General features: G+C 46.5%; 2 protein-coding genes across 3 annotated transcripts; both read left to right on the plus strand.

Moving 5' to 3' along the window:
- The first annotated feature begins 3,132 nt into the window (after positions 1 to 3,132).
- On the plus strand, positions 3,133 to 6,676 carry LOC119710458 (testis-specific gene A8 protein-like). 2 transcript variants are annotated; one of them, XM_038159506.1, is made up of 2 exons: positions 3,133 to 3,284; positions 3,380 to 6,676. In XM_038159506.1, the coding sequence occupies exons 1-2, from the start codon at positions 3,175 to 3,177 to the stop codon at positions 4,005 to 4,007; spliced, it is 738 nt and encodes a 245-aa protein (XP_038015434.1). In that variant the 5' UTR covers positions 3,133 to 3,174; the 3' UTR covers positions 4,008 to 6,676. The 2 variants fall into 2 exon arrangements, with proteins under 2 accessions (XP_038015434.1, XP_038015435.1); XM_038159507.1 differs by having other exon boundaries at positions 3,137 to 3,269.
- A 1,156-nt stretch (positions 6,677 to 7,832) lies between these two features.
- LOC119710460 (natriuretic peptides A) lies at positions 7,833 to 10,733 on the plus strand. Its single transcript, XM_038159509.1, has 3 exons — positions 7,833 to 8,045; positions 9,532 to 9,817; positions 10,032 to 10,733. Exons 1-3 carry the CDS (start codon positions 7,926 to 7,928, stop codon positions 10,046 to 10,048), a joined length of 423 nt encoding a protein of 140 aa, XP_038015437.1. The 5' UTR covers positions 7,833 to 7,925; the 3' UTR covers positions 10,049 to 10,733.
- Positions 10,734 to 13,480: the final 2,747 nt, after the last annotated feature.

A 13,480-nucleotide genomic window follows, 5' to 3' on the forward strand; every position in this document is an offset into this window, starting at 1 on the left:
CTCTGCATTCAGATCTGCCACTGATGGAGGAAAACAAATTTTTCTTAGTAGTATACCTCATTTTATTAAAAAAAAAAGAAACAAAAAACCCCCAAACAAAAAAACAACCCCAAAACAATACTACTCTTCTTTGAAGGAAATTTGAAGGCACCCCACTCTTCCATAGGCAGATCCAGCTATTTCAAACCACTGAGAAGGAAATTGAAAAACATATCCTGAAGGCTTCTTTGTTTAACATTTTTTGTTAGGTCTTATGTTGTTTGCTAGTTAATCTGTTCAAGTTCACTTTATTAACAAAGCAACAGCAACTGTGAAAATGCACTGAACAGGGATTTGTTGCCATATGCACACACAGCCCTGAGTACAAGCTCTCCAGTGATGGATTAGTTCATAATGAATTTATTACACTCTGAATTGCCATTCCTAAGGAAAAAAAATCACATGAAAATTAAGATTTCTACCAATCAAAAAAAAAATAATTAAAGTCCAGAATGAAAACTGTGTTATTCTTTCATCTTCTTCCAGCATAATTCCATACCAATAGCTAGTCTATACATGACTTAAAATCAACTATTTAGGCTAAGAAGAAGCAGACCTGCTTACTTGGGGGAGCTTAACAGAAAGCACGCAGCTTTCTTAGAGCCCCTCTTCAGTGTGCTGCCCCAGGGCTGGCCCAGGTGCAGCCCATGTGGTGGAAAGGCTCATCCACCCAGCCCGTGGACAGCAGGGTGTCAAACAATGTCCAGCCAGCATCTCACGGCACCTGGAGCTAATGGGAAGTTTGCAGCCTCCTTTCTAATTATCCTGAGTCTAAAGCTTGTTCCTAGCTCCCAGTTACTCTAGAGAAGGGATGTTGTCACAGACATAAAGGTTTCTTAATGTTGAAATTTCACTGAAAGCCCAGTGGAGGACAAGCACTCCTGAAGTTTATTTGCAGAAAAATAAATAACAGAGGTCAGAGTAGGTTGAAGTCTGAGCTGTGAGCACTTGTGAACAGCATCCTACAGAAGATGAATAAGAAACAGACAAGAGCTGCAATTACAGAGGTCAGGCTGGTACTGTGCCATCCCATCACCTGGCATTTTGTGGGAACATTTTTAAAAGGCATTTTTCTCAAAGCAAGAACAATTTATTTCACATAAAAGGCTCTATAATTAGATCCCCAAGACTGAAGCCAGGTGTGTTTGTATTTTAGGTAATTTGCTGAGTTCTATTAGCATTTAAATAATCAAAGCTAAGCTTTGAAGTGAGGATGCCAGGCAGAGGAGGGAAGCTCATCTCTAGCTGTGCCATTTCCATCTTTGCTAAGAAGCAGTGCATGAATTTACAGACCAGGGTAGCAGAAGATGCTGAGGAGAAAAGCCTCCAATAAAAGTACTCCTACAGGGAAAGAAACATACAGATATCTTTCTCAAATACGTGTGCTTTTGGTGTACCTGATTTGAAGTGATGTTAGGCAGAAAATGAGATTTGGTCTCATCCAAGACTCACTTCTGGCCAGCTTATTAATAGAGGGCCACTTGTATTTATTCCCCTTGATCATCACACAGATCCTGTTCAGCCTCACTGCTTTATCCCTTTCCACTCCTGTCTTCACAAAACTGAGGATGGTGCACATCCTCACCCAGATCTGCTTTCATTCTCTACCAGCAATAACCCTCTCACCTGACATGATCTTCCTTCAGTCAGGTACTGCACTTTCAAAACACACACCTCCTTTCTCTGCCAGGTTCTTTGCTGTGTTGCTTTAAACAAACCCACTTGCCAGCTGTTAAAACAGCTGGATGCAAAAATCACTGCCCCAGACCAGTTGATATTGCAGGTTTGCTTCCATTCTGAGCAAATGAAGAGGGCAGAAGGCAGAGACTCAGTGAAATTGCTTTAACATTGCCCAGACAGTGAATGAAAAGGACCCTGGCTGCTGTTCTGCCTCTTACAGAGGGAAGGACTACAAAGGTAAGGAAGGGGTTGGTGACAATGCCAGAGAACCATCATCAGAGGAACTTTCAAAGAAGAAAAATATCCTAAACCCAAGTCTCAGGACATGGTCTACTCAGAGAGCACAGAAATTTGTATACTGAGAAGAAAAAGTTGTCCCAAGAGCTGCTGCAGACAGATGAACATTTTCAATTCCTCCCACTTGTTTCCCCCACAGAGAAATGATCCATCCCTCAGCCCCTTGGAGGGGAAATCAACCCAGCTCCCAGCTCCTGTGTATCTGAGGCAGAGCAAATAGGCTGACAGTGCAAAGTTCTTTCACTTTATCAACCCCTTCCTAACGGTGATGCAGGGTGGAGGGAGAGGAAACCACTGGAAAAAGGGATGCTGCCAGTAAGGGAGATGACTAAGGGCAATTCCTTCCCTCTGGAGCAGCTGCTGCACTCAGAAGACCCCCAGCTCCTGAAGGGTGACCTGTGGGGGCAGTTGCCACCAGTTCCCTTATGGAAGCCAGAGGGTAGAGTGCAGGGCTCCTGCAGGGATCTGGCAGGAAGCTGAGCTTCCTCCGGGCACAGTGGGGATACAAGGAGAGACATCCATGGGCAAAGCAGCAATACAGTATGGAGAGGATGATAGGGATAGGGGAAGAGAAAGGGATAGGGACAGGGATAGGGATGGGAATGGGGATGGACATGGGGATAGGGATAGGGATAGGGATAGGGATAGAGATAAGTATAGGGTTAGGGATAGAGATAGGGATAGAGATAGGGATAGGGATACAGATAGGGATAGGGATAGGGATAGGGATAGGGATAGGGATAGGGATAGGGATAGGGATAGGGATACAGATAGGGATAGGGATAGGGATACAGATAGGGATAGGGATAGAGATAAGTATAGGGTTAGGGATAGAGATAGGGATAGGGATAGGGATAGGGATAGGGATACAGATGGGATAGGGATAGGGATAGGGATAGGGATAGGGATAGGGATAGGGATAGGGATAGGGATAGGGATACAGATAGGGATACAGATAGGGATAGGGACACAGATAGGGATAGGGATAGGGATAGGGATAGGGATAGGGATAGGGATAGGGATACAGATAGGGATACAGATAGGGATAGGGACACAGATAGGGATAGGGATAGGGATAGGGATAGGGATAGGGATAGGGATAGGGATAGGGATAGGGATAGGGATAGGGATAGGGATAGGGACAGGGATAGGGATAGGATGCAGCTCCCGGCTCTGTGCTGCGGGGCCCCCCCGCTGCTGCTCGCTATACCGCGGCAGAAGCGCAGGCGGCCGGCGAGCAGCGCAGTGCGGAGGTTCGTTCCCTGCAGGTACCGCGGCTCCCAGGGCAGCCACCCGCACCCATCCCGCCGGGACCAAGTGGTACAAGCGGCGCTCTCAATCCCTCCTCTCCTTTCTTCTCCAGGACCTGCTGCAGTCGCTGCGGCAGCTCCGGGAAGAGGAAGGGGATCCGAGCCTGCGAGACGGCTGAGGACGGCTCCGAGTGGGAGCTGCCGGGGGAGGAGAGCGTTCGGGCGGGGGCTCCGCTCCTGGCCTCAGACCTCCCCAGCCAGCGGAGGGACAGGGCCAGCGGAGGAGCCTCCTGTCCTCCCTCAGACGGAGACGCTTCTCCTGCTGCTGCGGGACGAGGCTGGAGAGGAGCGGCGGCAGCGCTGCAGAGCCCGCAGCGAGGGCGGAGCGGGGCAGCCCCGGAGCTGCCGCTGTCGCCGGCTGAAAGCCTCGGAGCGGCTTCCCCCGAGCTCTCTGCGCTTCTTTCTGGGATTTCTGGAGCAGATGGAGAAGCTGAAGCCGGGACCGGCCCCCATGTGTCTCCTGATTCTCCGGGCTGGCGTTCAGCAGCCGTACCACCAGGCTGCCCTCATGCCCGCCACGGCAGCGGGGTACGGGGCAATAAACTTTGTGCCAAGCCTACAGCGCCTTTGTTGAGAGGGTTTTTTGGTTTTTTTTTATGGTCACGGTTCAGCAGATGGTCAGAGGATACAGAAACCCCCCCAGAGCGCTCCTCTCCCTCTGCTCTAAGGGCGCTGTCCTGACCCTGGCCAGAACATCCCAGCCGTTCGGGAAAGCCTTCGGCTGGAGGGTGGCAGCAGCAGGAAGGATGGTGCTCGCATCCTTCGGGACTGTGTCAGTGACCCTCCACGCTGTACTGCAGTGGCACTACCGGGCACCGCTGCCAGACCTGGGACCGTGGCAGGGAGCCAGCGTGACTTTCCCGATGGCTTCACTGCTGCTCCCAGGGAATCCTCCCCGGAGGTGGGCACGGGGCTGGGGGCTAATTCCAGGCAGCGTCCTACACACGCTCCTGTGCCATGGGCTAAGCCGCTGGTATCAGTGCCAGGCTTGGCACGGCGCACCGGCATAGGGGGACTAGGACCGAGGGGCTGCACGGCTTTAAAACACACCGGCTGGCGGCTGCCCTGCAGGCAAAGGGCCGCCAGGGCTTCAGCACCTGGGACAGACGCCAACGCCCGCACGCCGGCCCCGCCGGGCTGCCCTCGCCGGCCCGGGGCTCCCCGCAGCCTGCACCGAGCCTGGACGGTCCAGCACAGAGATAATGCATCACGATCACCGCGAGAAACGAGCCATGTTTAGGATGAAAATGAATTTCCCCCTTTGGAAAAAGTGAGGCACTACTTAATTGCAGGATGGCCACTCCAGACATTTTTACATTTCTGTTTTGATTCTTGTCTGATGGCCTCATCGATTAATTTCCTTCTCAATCTATCATGCAGGGAAAGAGAGCCTGGGTGAGTGTGGCATAGTTTTGTCAAAGGTTTTGGCACTGGGAGATGAAAGGAATCCACATCCAGCCTCTTCCTCAGAACAGGAGGCTCTGTACAGACAGCTCACACTCCCCACCCAGAATGGCAGCAGGAGAATGGACACAGTGGAAGGATGTGCAGCAGGTCAGGGCAGCACTTAAGGCAGGTCTATCCATCAGCAGATGGAACCCACATGGTGCCAACCCCCAGGGTTATGGTCCTTACCCTTACAGGGCTGAAAAACAAGAACACAAAATCATCTTGCTGGGGAAGGGACAATGTCACCTCAGCTGAGCTGTGTCCATCCTCCTCATCACAGGATCCACACACAGGCTGCCAGCAGCATCTCTCTGATCCGAACAACCAGAGCTGCTCTAACAGAGCCTCCTGTCACCACACCTCCCATCCCACACCCTGGGAAGCGGGGGAAATGTGCCAGATTCCCAGCCCTAAAACCAGTCACAGTAAGCTTTCCAGAAGAACCTGCTGTGCTGTTAAGGCAGATGTTTTACAAGGGAAATGCCCAGCTGAGCACGGGCAATGCCTAGATCTTGACTCTACTGCTGGGCTATAAAGCCTAAAGTCCATATTAATTTACCAGGGTGATAAGACGGAGATAAACAAGTGACTTTTATAGCTTAACAATGATGAGCTGAGTTCTGACATTTCACACTCCATTTGCTTTGGCAGAACTGCAAGATGGATAATCCAGGGCAGAATTTGGCTGTGAAAATACAACTGCTACTGCGCCAGGCAGCCATTTTATCCCACCTCTACACTTCACTACATTGTACATGAATAGAGCACAAAAGCTTCCTGTCAGGAAGCTTTTTAGAATACTTTTTTAGAAAAGTATTGTCAGGGCTGAAGTCATGCTGCTGCATCTTATTTATCTGCCATGGAACACAGAAGGTGAAGAAGAATGAACCAGTAAAGAAAGGACGATCTTGGGGTCTGACTTAATGACTAAAATCCTGGACAATTAGATTGTTTCACAGGGACAGGTCACTCAAAGCAAAATAAAATATTTCACATCTGAGATTAATATTGTGTCCCTCCATTTCTGCTGCTGGGTTTGTGCCCCAGGGGCCACTGTACAAAAAGAAAGACAAAAAAAAGACACAAAGGAAATCTCAGAGCAAGCTACAAAATGTTTTTGTACAGAGAGCACTAGAGAATAAGTAGTGTGTATGTGGGGGTGTGGGGTGTGAAAGGAAAGAAACAAAATACAACAATAACCAAGTCTAATTATCTTAAATTGGACACTCAAAATTAATGAATAATTCTGGTTTATCTTTTGCAGTTTACAAAACAAAGTAACACCTTAACACAAACATTCACAAACCAAGAGCAGCAGGAAGAGAATATTTGTAACTACTACCGAATTATACAGACACTGCAGTATAGAATGTTAATTATAAAAAATAAGCTATCAGGATCTTAATTCTTTTTTAAAAGCACAAAACAAGAAAGTGTTGGATTACACAATAAAAAATTACACAGAAAAATAGTATTGCCTTTATGTTCTGAAAAAAATAAAGCATTGAGGAAACCCAGAGAGAGCTCTTATAATAAAGGGCTTCATCAGAACATACAGAGAGTTGGGCTGACTTCAGGCTATATTAGGAAGAAGTAGCATTTCAGCGTGACTTCACAACCTTGAGAATGTCCTTTCTAGTATAATTTTGGTAGCTGATCATGTGAGCAGTATGTGCACATGTTTGTACATAAACACCATGTTAAGACATTTAAGACATGGGAAATACTTTATCATTCTATTATTATTTTGAAAGCGTACTCAGGAGATTCTTTCAAGATCTACGTTCATATGAAAAGTCAACAAATTATTACGAGACTGACATTCAACTTACTCCTACATTTGTTGTTGTTTCAATTTAAAATAACAAGAAACATTAGGGAAATGCAAAAAAAAAAAAAAAGCCATTGCTTCATGATTTGGAACTCGCATTTCTGTAAAAAGATTGATTTTTTGTTAGATGATATATACAAATTCAAAAACGGAAGAGAAATTTGAAGCATTTCTGTACTTTTGTAATTTCTCATCTAAGAATAGGCAGTTTCTAGCTAATTTTAAGACATTCAGCACTTAAACAAATAAATACTTTTAGTTTTTAATATATTATATTTAAGATTTTGTTTTAACTCCTCACAAAATTCACAAATATACAAATTCATCCATTGATCCATGTCCTTTGGGACACATTCTGAATAACACCAGCTATCTATTTAAGTTCCCATTGAACAAGTTTCTTTCTTGTATGACGGTAAAATAAGATTATTGCTGAAACTGGCTGCCTGTTCTTTAAATTTTATTGATGCAGGGTCAAGCCTTACCATCAATGCTTAAAGAAATCCCACTATTAAAGGGTTTGGCTGTTAATAAACTCTAGTGTGTTTCAGCGGAGCCGAAGCCGTTGTCGCGCAGGGCTGCAGGTGCTGGCTCTCCCCACAGTCAGTCTGCACTGATGTGCACATCGAGGTGCTGCTCTTGTTGGTAACACACAAATACAAAGCCTCAGTGGTGATATCACCTCAGCAGCAATGGGAAAAGTGGCCCAAATCTGAGATTTTCAGCACGCTTTCTGGTAGGCGGTGGCCGCGCATATTCCATGTAAGAAGGAAAGCGTGCACAATACTTGAGGTGTCCTGAAAGACAATTTATCTTCATTCTTGACTCTTCACCAAATACTGATCTGAAAGCCTGTTCTATCCCCTGTAAAAGGCAATTTCCTCACGGAAATCTTCTAACTGAGCAAAGTTTAGAGCTGTTTTGGGATTGTTTCCCATCTCTGTAAATCTGACCATAGGGGTCTCTTGAAAGAGAATCGCTAAGAATTTCCAACTGGACTATGTAATCACAGCGCCTGGTATCAAGAGGAGGGGGAGTGACATGAAATCACTGACTTGTGACATACATTCCTCAGCAACAGCAGCTGCTGCCTAATGACAGCTAATAAAGGGAATCTTCCCTTGACAGAGCTGCATGCCTGCAGTGGGACTGGAATGTGCCCAAGATAAACCCACTGATAACCTAGGAAGCAGGGATCACCCAAAGAGTATAAAAGACAAGCTTCAGAAGAGCGACAACACGACAAGGAAGAAAGAGACTTGAAGGTACATCTCAGAAGAAACAGCTTGAACTTCCCTATTCCCAACGAAGTCAGCGCCATGGACACTAAAGGCTCATTTTTCTATGGCTTCCTTTTGCTGCTGCTCATCCAGCTCCAGTCCAGCAGAGCCAACCCTATCTACAGCCTCAGCCCTGCCAAAGAACTGGCCAGCATGGAGGTGAGGACTCTCATTTTGCAAGGTTAAACTTTTGGGGTGCTTAGCAGAGTGTGAGGTGGTGCTTTGCCTTCCTTTCGCATGACTGGAGCGCAATGACCACATCAGCCATCACACGCTGGGGGACAAAGCCTCAGCTTCTCACAGGGGTTCAGAGAAGCTCTGTAGGGCAATATCCTCTTGTGCTGGGCTCACCCGAGCTCCTGGGCAGCAGCGGGAACCAAAATTGTGATGTTGCAGGATGTCTGCTGTGGTGTTTGGTTCTTTTCCTTTTAAAGATAAATCTTCCTGGAAAGCAAGTTCCAGGGAAGGAAAGAATCATCAGAGTAGCTCCGTAAGATCAAATAGAAAACTCTGAGGTGGGGTCCTGCCTGTATGTTTAGCCCTGCTCCACAGGGCAGCTGTATGGCTCCAGCTTTGTGAATTTGAGAGATCTGGTTGTGTATGGATGAGAGATGAGGAGGTAAAGTGGAGCACCCAAAGACAAACTTTAAGAAATATTACTAGAGGGATAACACAATCATTTAGTGTGGCTCTTCCAGAAAAGCTTCCAGAGCTGTAAAATTACTGCTAAGCATTCTAACAAATAATAGAGAAAATCCATTGTTACAGCACAGTACAAGCTTGAGACTCTGATGGGATCTGAAAGCTCAAACCTTTTCTTGGGCTGGTTGGTACCAGTAACCAGCTTCTCAAAGCTGTTCTCAGGCCCTAAGAACAAACTCCCTGAGCTGATAAGGACAATTGAAGCTTACAGCTGCCTCAGCAGCCAGGAAGAGTAGCTTCCAAATGCACTCACTGTCAGGCAAGCCATAAGGCTCATTCCTCTATATTCATATTCTAGAGTTGGGCAATTAGATTCCTCTAATTGGTTGAGCTGCCTTTGAGGAGGTTATCTGACCCCAGCTACGCAAAGCTTTACAAATTACAAAGAATGGTACCCAGGAAGCAATCACACAGCAGGCGTGAATTTACCATACAGGTATTTTCAGTTACTTTCAGGAGTAGCAATCCTGTCATCCTTGAGGCAGAGATTAGTGGAAACACCTAGAGCTTCTCCAAGTGATGTCCATTGAAACAGCCAGGGGTGACAAAGCAGCAACATGAGAATGTGGGAGTGGGCTGCGTGGCTAGAGGTTCTCTCAGACTGTGTACCACTGCTGGGCTGAGTGGATCCTGTGCAACCCACATCTTGCATTTTCTTCTCTGCCAAGATGTCTTCTAAACTTGCCAGTAAGATACCCATGATGGCAAGCAGCTTCATTCAGTTCACAAGGTGAAGCTATGTCTTCCCATAGATGGAATTACTGTGAACAGGGATACAGTGCAGAGGACAGAACCCAACAAGCACCAGTAAGGTGGGATCCAACCTGTCAGTCTCCCTAGGGAGGGCTACGGGACCATCAATGAATACACAACAGAATGACTGGAAGAGTTAGCAAATGACCACAAAACAAGGAATTTCATTAATTTAATCCTCCTCATATAGGCTCTGCTGGAAAGACTGGAGGATAAGTTTGCAATGATCGAAGCCCTGGAGTCCAATCCTGACCCGCAAGAACCCAAAAGCCAGGAGGAGATCCTGTCTGAACTCGCCGATGACAGTGACAACCAGAAGGCTGAACCCAGGCTTGCACCCAACACCCCTCTGTCCTACAGGGACCCCTTCCTCAAGAGACTGAGGGGGCTGCAGATGCCCAGGATGATGAGAGATTCTGGCTGTTTTGGGAGGAGGATTGATCGGATCGGCTCCCTGAGCGGGATGGGCTGCAACGGTGAGTCCTGCCTAAGCCATTTCACTGAACAGCACAGGACAGGGAAGGAGCAGCTTCTCATTTAAGCCTTTAAGAGGACACAGTTTCAGAATGGAATTCATTTGAGCCTAGTATTTAAGCTAGTACTGGTTTTTCAAAAGCATTTCTGATAATGGCGACACGTACCAAGACAAAAACAGATTCTAGTAACATTTATTTCATGTTTGGTTTGCAGGTTCCCGGAGAAATTAGGATCAACCTCCCTAGAACCTGCTCTGAAGAATGCTTTACAGTACCCCTTCCTCCCAAGATGAAAGCCAGATGCTTTCCAAGCTCCTCAACAGAAAGTTATTCCTATTTTTATTTATTTATTTATTTATTTATTTGATGTTTTTTTAAAGAACATTTCTTACGTTAGCACTGACAGACCATCTTTAAATAAAACTAACACATTAGACATCTGTGCTGGAACTCTCTCCTGTCTGTTGCATTAAATTTTCTTGTATTTGCCTGAAGTCAAAATCTTAAGTTTTATTGATGTTCTGGTACTCACAAGCCTGGATCTTACATGAGACAGAAAAAACTTAGTAAAAATGAAAATGAGTTTTTGACTAGAGGCTTTTCCTCTGCAGTAAGAAATGCTAACAGGTTAGCAGGAAAAAAAAAAAAACAACTTGTTTAATATTGAAAGATCATCACGAGTCCTCCTATAGACAGGGTTTCAGTGATAAGAGAGTCCTTTTGCTGGTTTAAATTATTCAGTCATGGGAACTGCCACAAATGCCTCAAGTAAGCTAAAGTTACAGGAAAAGAAATAAATAAAATCGTAACACTCCACAAGTTTCAAGATAACCAGAGGGAGGAAAGGGAATTCATTGTATATGCTTTCTAGCAGTGACCAAATAAAGGTTACGAGCATCAACAGAAAGATACACCATTAACTGTGTCTTGTCTCACTCTGCACGTGGCTCAGATGCTGATTCCCAGAATTTCTTGAAGGATCCTCAAAGGTTTGAATATTATCATGGTATGAGAGGCTAGGTGGGATCACTGAACTACACAGCAGCTTGTTTGGAGCATTTATCACTTTCTGGGAGTGGCCCCTCACAAAGCTGTTCTAGCATGGCTAATGGCAACACTGGAAGTCTGATTAAGGTTTATTTAACCTTGCTAGATTTCACACCTAGGAGCTGAATTTGACCCAAAACATATTTTAGCATCCCACCAAAGAAGGAAATATTGCCAAAAACACATTCAGTCAGCATCCTAAGGAACAAAGAGCTTGGATCCCCTTGTAAGCCCAGCAATGGCATCAAGCCCAGCTCAACACAACTGTCCTGTGGTTGACTGCATGCACTGCTAGGAACTGTGTTATTTTGAGCACCTCATGAGACTCATTCCCAGAATCTCAGTGCACTGCCATGTACCTGAGTGCCCTGAGAAGCTTGTTCAGGGCTTGAGAAGGCAGCACCAGGACAGACTCAGCTGGAACAATCCAATTCTGACTTTGCTTATGCAAACGCACACGGCGACAGAAACAGCACCTGGTGAGGATAAGGAATTGGAAGGCAGGCGTTCCAGAGCTGCTGACAACAGCTCTCAGGGACACAGCTCCAGGGAAAGGGTAAATTCAAGTGCACACCCCTCCTTGCACAAGGCCAGTCACAGCTAAGGCTGCTGCAACACTTTAATAGGGCTCATGTCACACATCACATTTGTGACAAGCCACCCTCCCAGTCACTCCCTGCAGTGCTGACACGGCCTCCAAGAGGGATCTGTGTGCTCCTCTCCACACTGGGCCTTGTGATTCTTTCCTAGGGAAGAAGGGCACAAGTCCAATCTGAGGAAATAATTTTGCTACACTCCAACAGGAAAGCACAGCGTGATACAAATCCTCTCCTTCCAGCAGCACCAGTTACAGATAAAATATTTTGTGGAATAGTGTCCACACAGGTTTCCCTGATAGAAGAATAAATTCTCAGGCTAAGATACCCAGCAGCATCCATGGGACATCTCTGCAGTGAAAGATACAGTGACTTTGCATTTACTCAGTTTCACAGATCATGGGGGTATGAAGTCACCCTTTGGGGAGCCCTTGAGGGGACAACGGGGCTTTGCCTTCTTAAAAGGCTTTCTAAACACAACCTCTGCAGCACGATGGGAACATGCAGGTGGATCCTTCCACACCAGCAATGGGCAACAGCCTGACTTTCCCTGTGCTGCTGAAAGTAAAAACTATTCACGTACTCTAACAATAGCTCTTGCTGGAGCTGAATTTTACCCAGTCAAGCACAACTTGCACAGACACTGTAAACTGTCCCTCCCTGTCAGTCCCTCAAGGCACAAAACACTGATTAGCTCAGTGGAATGTGCTAAAAATGGCAAGAAGAGGCAATGCTTCCTGACCTAAAGCCAGGTGGGTCCAGTATTAGCAGCAAGCCAGTTCCTGGTGGAACAAGTCTGTATTAGCTTGCAGACAGTAAGTTAATAGACCCTGCAGTCTGGGAGAACCTAATTGAGGGTAAGCAATCGAGGAAAAAAGCATCTCTGACTGGATTTTTACTGCTACTCCCATACACACACTGAGCTGTAAAGCACCCTCAGGGAAATCTTGCAGCCAGGTCAGAGTAGTGCTGCACTCAGGAGTAAGCACGGGGAAAAGCTGAATGGGAGAAACACGACACTGAGCAGCTCTACAGGCAAAGAACATCACCCCCAAGGATGGAGAAAAGCTGCCACTGGTGCCGTGAGTGCTGGGTCAGAGAGAGCAGGGAACAATCTTGCAAACAGCCAGCATGTAAATGAAGAAACATCCCAGTGGGACCAGAGAAGGACCAGGCTAACACCCTCCACACAGCTATAGTGACATTTGCCACCTCCTGCCCTGCCAGACTTCATTCTAACTTCTGGAACAATGTTTGGCAGTACCTATTATTGGCCATGCATAATTCAGCAGCTTGCTGAATTATGGACTCTGAAACACAGTATTTCCTTTATTGTGCTCCATGCACTCTGTAAGGCATGAGCCTTGTTTGGAAGAGGGGTCTGCTCGGCACGGCGTGTATTTGCAAATTAGATTTGATGGTTTCTCTGCCCCTCAGACACTGCACTATCCCTATCCAGCTTTCCACTACACAAAATGCTTCCACTGAAATCCAAGTTGGCAGGCAAGAATGTCAAAAGGAGCTGTCAGCACTGCTTGGTTTCTCTAAGAAATCATATGTGAAGTACAGGGCACACACCCTCCACTGCTGCAGGGGGACGTGGAGCTGTGCCAGTTCACATCCCAATCTGGCTGCAACCAGCTTGCTTGATTTACTTCTCCTGAATCTTGGCCCCCCCGAGGCCTTTGCTGATTGACATCTGCTTGATAAGCGTGTCCCACACTTCTATGTGGGAAGGAAGGAAGATTTGTAAGACTTTCCCCCTCTATTACCATCTCCTGACTGCTCTCTCAGAAAACCAGCACAATCTTGTACACAAAAAGCAGAGTGGGGAGGAGGTAAAGTTTATGACAACAGAAGGTGGTGGGAAGGCAACTAGAGTCAGGCCTGCTCTGCTGGCACTTGGAAGACAAGAAAAGAAGAATAAAAAGCTGTGTTAATTCAGCCATCCCAGAGAGATATTCCCTAGTATAGGCATCAAAGAGCTGCTGGGGGAGTCAACAAAGGTGTCAAGGTTGTC

The sequence above is a fragment of the Motacilla alba genome, chromosome 21 (genome assembly GCF_015832195.1).
Source record: "Motacilla alba alba isolate MOTALB_02 chromosome 21, Motacilla_alba_V1.0_pri, whole genome shotgun sequence".
Lineage (NCBI taxonomy): Eukaryota > Metazoa > Chordata > Aves > Passeriformes > Motacillidae > Motacilla > Motacilla alba.